We start from the raw sequence: 4,757 nt of genomic DNA on the forward strand, positions 1-4,757 counted from the left end.
CTTGGATGTTGGATCCTTGAATCCATATTTGTACACTGTTGTGTACTAGTTGCAAATACTTTTGCCAGCACTTGAGTAAAGCATTGTTTCTCCTCAGGTGATGGAGACCGAGCCCTAGAGATCCTGGAAGATATACAGACAAGAGTCCCTGGAAGTTTAGAAGCTTGGATGCAAGCTGCTGGCGTTGAGCGTCGCAGGGGTAACATGGAAGCTACAAAAGAAATATTTGATCGCTGTCTTGCAATCTGCCAAGAAAGGGAAGATAAAAATGCACACTCACATGTATCGCTCAAGTATGCGAGGTTCCACACTTTGGTTAGTATTTTTTTTATATCTTTTATTTTAACTCCATTATTGACAGTATGCATCTGTTCTTGCTATGATAAACAGAAGCTGAATACATGTTTGGCAAGGATGTGCATTATGTGCAACAGCCATATGTTATTTGGGTTTGGATGTGGCAGTTCCTTAGCTATAGCCTCTCAGATGTGGGTTTAAAACATTGTTTTTTGTCTTAAATGCTGAAAAAGTTGTATGTGCCAAAGCCAAATATGTGGTCTTCAAACTTCTGATTTTTCACTTGAGTGGCTGACCGTGCACGATCACTGGAGTGTGGTTCACTTCAGATTGTCTCTGTAAATTGCTATCCTAAATTTTACCAGTCAGTTTAAATATAAAACTAATTTATGATCAGTTTACATGCACATCACCCTCCAAGTCTCAGGTTCAGATTTATATTTTCTTTTTTGAGAAAAAATGAAAGCAAAAAATGAATGATATTGAGATTTCTTTTCAGTTTTATGTAGAAAAAAAAATCAAATTTGTTTATACTGTTGTTCTAACCTACATAGAAAATGTAAACTTGAAAAAGCATTATCTGGGAAAATGACAACTTGTCTGTTCATTATATTGCTGTAAGTCCAAGAAATCAAGTATGTTATGTCCGTAAATGATACAAGATGCAGTCTAGTCATGCCTTCAGCCCTTCTGCTGTACAACTTTTTGAATTAGCACTCCCTGATGGCTTTATTATTTGAAGCATGAATAGTTTGATGCCAGAGAGAGAAAGAAACAACTCTGCATATGTGATTGGTGAACTTTCATTACTATTTAGTGCCAAAGATAGTTTGATTTGTTTTTGATATTGTGCAATTTTATACATGATTCAAAGGCTTTAGGGTAATATAGTATTTTTTTTATTTCATATCTTTTCATTTTTGCAGCAACCATCTGCACAGTCAGAATGACCATGACTTGTGGAGAAAGTCAAATTCTGATGAATAGAATTGCAGTAATAAATACTCTGTCATTATCCTATTTTCTGTTCTTTTTCTCCCATTTATGTGGCTAACCATTTTGTATTTATTAATGTTTGGTAACCTGATTTTTTTTTTTTCTCACTCAGTTCTGTGGTGACACAGACAAAGGAGTTGAGATCCTCAGAGAAGCTCATGAATATAACAAGGTAAGCTTTAAAATCGTCCGGTTGAGATTGAAATTATTTTATGTATTGTTTTGTTATCAGTAGGAAATGAAAAACAAAGTATTTCTAGTCATTTCTATGTTTTTTCTTCTGGTGCAGAATAACAGCAATGTGTTGCTAGCATTGGTGGATCAAGCTCTACTATGCCAGCCTCCAAAATTTGCTATGGCAGCAGAAATCCTGAAAGAGGGGCTTGATTCGTGTCAGCAGCCTGGAACCAGACTCATGTTTGCTCACAGATACTTCCACTTCATGTCTGAATGTGGACAGGAGACAGACAGGTAAAAAACAGTCTCACTTAGTCTTGGAATGTAATGTTGTATCACATGTGTTTTGTTTGGAATTCAGATAATATTTGTGGTACAGTTGATAGGGATTTGTGAACTCTAAAGACAAAAAGATATTTTGAAGGTTGTCATTGATTTTAATTATTGTAATACATGGGTTCAGTTTTTACACTGCATAATGATTTCACCATTAGTGTAAGCTTGTCATTGTAATTCATATTAAAGAAAATGTATTTTGTTTTATGAAATTGTAGGAGTCATATCCAGAAGTCTTTTATATTGTATAAGGATTTTATTGAGAGTGGATCTGATAACTAGGCTGCCAAGTGAAAATAGCTGCAGTTGTAATTTAGTATTTAGTTATTCTGATGAGGTGAAAAAAATATTTCAGTGTGACCACTGGCCTGCGTGTTCTGAGGGAAGTTCAGATGGAGGTGAGACAAATGGATGCATGTGCGTCAGAAACAGATACTGCAAGTAATACCAGCAAGCAAGGAGATGCAGCCAGTGGGGGTATATCTGTGTAAGTACACAATGCTGAATCTTATTGTAGCACAAGTCCATGTCTAAGCTTGCATTCCTATATTTTTAACAGTAAGTGTCATCTGTGGAGATGATATACCTCATAGATAGCCACATTCAGAGGGATCAAATGTGTTTACCCATCTGTGAAATCATCGATTAGCTTTTGAAGTATGATAAGGAAGAGACTAGAATCAGTAAATAATGATGAAATGATTGTGATTTCAGAACTGAAATTAGCACTTGATCACTTATTTGTTTACCAAACTAGTGCTGCAATTTGCTGTAAAAAGATTGTTTACTTATCTTGTGTGATTTATAGCATTGAGTCACGGCGAGAGAAGAGAGGGAGCCAGGAGAAGACCAGTCCCAGCCCTGTCAATGGCACAACAGGAACAGCACAGCAACAGCAGGCTGTCAACACAAATTACCAAGGCTACCAGCAGGCAGGATATGGTGGCTACAACCAGGGCTATGCTCAGGGCTATGGAGCGTCACACTACCAAGGATGGGGCTATCCAGCTCAACAGGGTGGTTATGGTTATGGACAGCAGGGTTGGGGGGCCTATGGAAGTTACTATGGTCAGAGATAAGAATGAAATCATTCTTTTAATTTTACTCCTTTTAAGTGATTCACAGATATAAGTAATCCTCCATGTGTAAAGCATGATTGTATATTGGAATGCTTTGTTAACAGGATTTCCAAGTTGTCTAGGAGATTGCATCACTTTTTGTTGTAAGGTGAATAATGATAAAGTTCTTGATATTCACTTAAGCCTTTCAGGATTAGATATTTGTATTGCGTCTCATTATGATGAAATTGGTTAACATGTCTGGAATGTACGATGGAGTATGTATGTCTGGCAATTTAGTAATACTGTGGATAAATGTGATTGCAAAAGTTTGTGTGCATGAGACTATACAAACCAGAGAAACTGTTAGAAACCTGAAAATTACAAATCCCATCTTTAGCATATTTGACTAAGCTATAAAGTACAGTTGCATAGCACTATATATAGGAAATATTCAGTGCAGAACTTGTTTAGAAACTTTTGTGAACTAAGTGATGGGAAGTAAGGCTTTCAATATGTAGTGTTTGTTTCAGTGATGGGTAAAATATATAAGAAAGAGGCCTGGGTCTCCCATTTTTAAATTTTAAGAAAGTTTGCTTGTACACAAAAAAACTACTCTGGCACGAGAAATTAAGAATGTTTGCATACATATTTTGTACAGATTTTACTTTTTTGAAAGTTGACTAATAAAGAATAAGAAATATCTTTGAAAATCAAGACTGGTATTGTAATTTGAAAAATCCTTTTTTGTCTTTCTAGAAGAATATATTTCATTGATAGATGTTGTGTATACCAGTTTGGTATAAAGTTTCAAGTTAAAGGCTTTTATACCTTATTTTTACAGTATGCTTCTTTTTACTTTGTTCTACAGCTAGTAGAGACCAATGAAGTAAACAGTAAGAACATTTATGGTTCAGAATATTTTATTTTCTCATAAGGATTCCCTTCTAAAGTGTAGAAAATGACAGAAATGAGTAAATGATAGAGCTGACAGTGAATATTTTTATAGATGCTGTATAAATTTGAAAAAGTAATTAAATTTACTAAAATCCATGTTCGTAAAACCAAATAAGCTAATTTCTTGTCTGTGTCCTAAGTTACTCTTACTTTTATCACTTTGCAGTCGACAATCATATCCATGTATGTCACGTAGGTGAACAGATATGCCAAACAGTCGTTTACTCATTGAAATGTTTTGAAACATTTTGAGCCACTTATTAAATTGAATTGTTTACATCTTGTTTTATTAAACATAAAAAGTTAGTGTTACATGGAATTGAGAGCTGTGGTAACTGAATATATACATCTGAGTGCACATGAACACTTTTGGAATTTACTTTGTTTCTGATTGTACTGAAAGGAAAAGAATTCTGGTAAAGATTATTCTGAAATGATATTTTCAAAACCATCTATTGTTTCTACTAGTGTGTTAAAGATAAAAAAACAGACTGCAAGCTTCAGAGTAGTTGTAAATTGATTAAATTTTACTAAATGTAGCTGTACATTTTCTGTTTAAAGCCTTTCATGAATTTATTTAAATTAAAAACATTTACCCCAGTCGTATTTGCATATTAATGGTTGAATATTTATTATTAATAATAATAATTGCTCTAGAATGTTTAAAGATTTTATGGTTTAACCTTTGACCATTGAAATTGCAGTAAAGTATATAATGTGCAAGGTCAGAATAAATGCATTTCACACTGTCTGTGGAGGAAAAAAAATGTATTGTGCTCAATAATCAATATTCAAAAGCTGTTATACTCAAGGTTGAGGAAAAACTAACAAGTGATAGATAATTATCAAATAAAATGCAGTCTTTACTAGGTAACTTATTAGTCCTTACAAGCATGCACACGCTCACATTCATTAATTTCTTTATTCATTCTCTCA

The 4,757-nt window shown here is 34.1% G+C and overlaps 1 protein-coding gene across 1 annotated transcript in view; it reads left to right on the top strand.

The window, feature by feature from the left end:
• The window catches only part of LOC119586688 (pre-mRNA-processing factor 39-like), a gene marked incomplete in the record, with an annotated part of 65,208 nt that extends 61,110 nt beyond the window's left edge, over window positions 1-4,098 (top strand). Inside the window, 5 exon segments of the mRNA XM_037935420.1 lie at window positions 98-315; window positions 1,406-1,465; window positions 1,583-1,764; window positions 2,162-2,293; window positions 2,615-4,098. Coding sequence (XP_037791348.1) covers window positions 98-315; window positions 1,406-1,465; window positions 1,583-1,764; window positions 2,162-2,293; window positions 2,615-2,885 — 863 coding nt within the window.
• Between the last annotated feature and the right edge of the window lie 659 nt (window positions 4,099-4,757).

Source organism: Penaeus monodon, chromosome 21, assembly GCF_015228065.2.
Source record: "Penaeus monodon isolate SGIC_2016 chromosome 21, NSTDA_Pmon_1, whole genome shotgun sequence".
NCBI lineage: Eukaryota > Metazoa > Arthropoda > Malacostraca > Decapoda > Penaeidae > Penaeus > Penaeus monodon.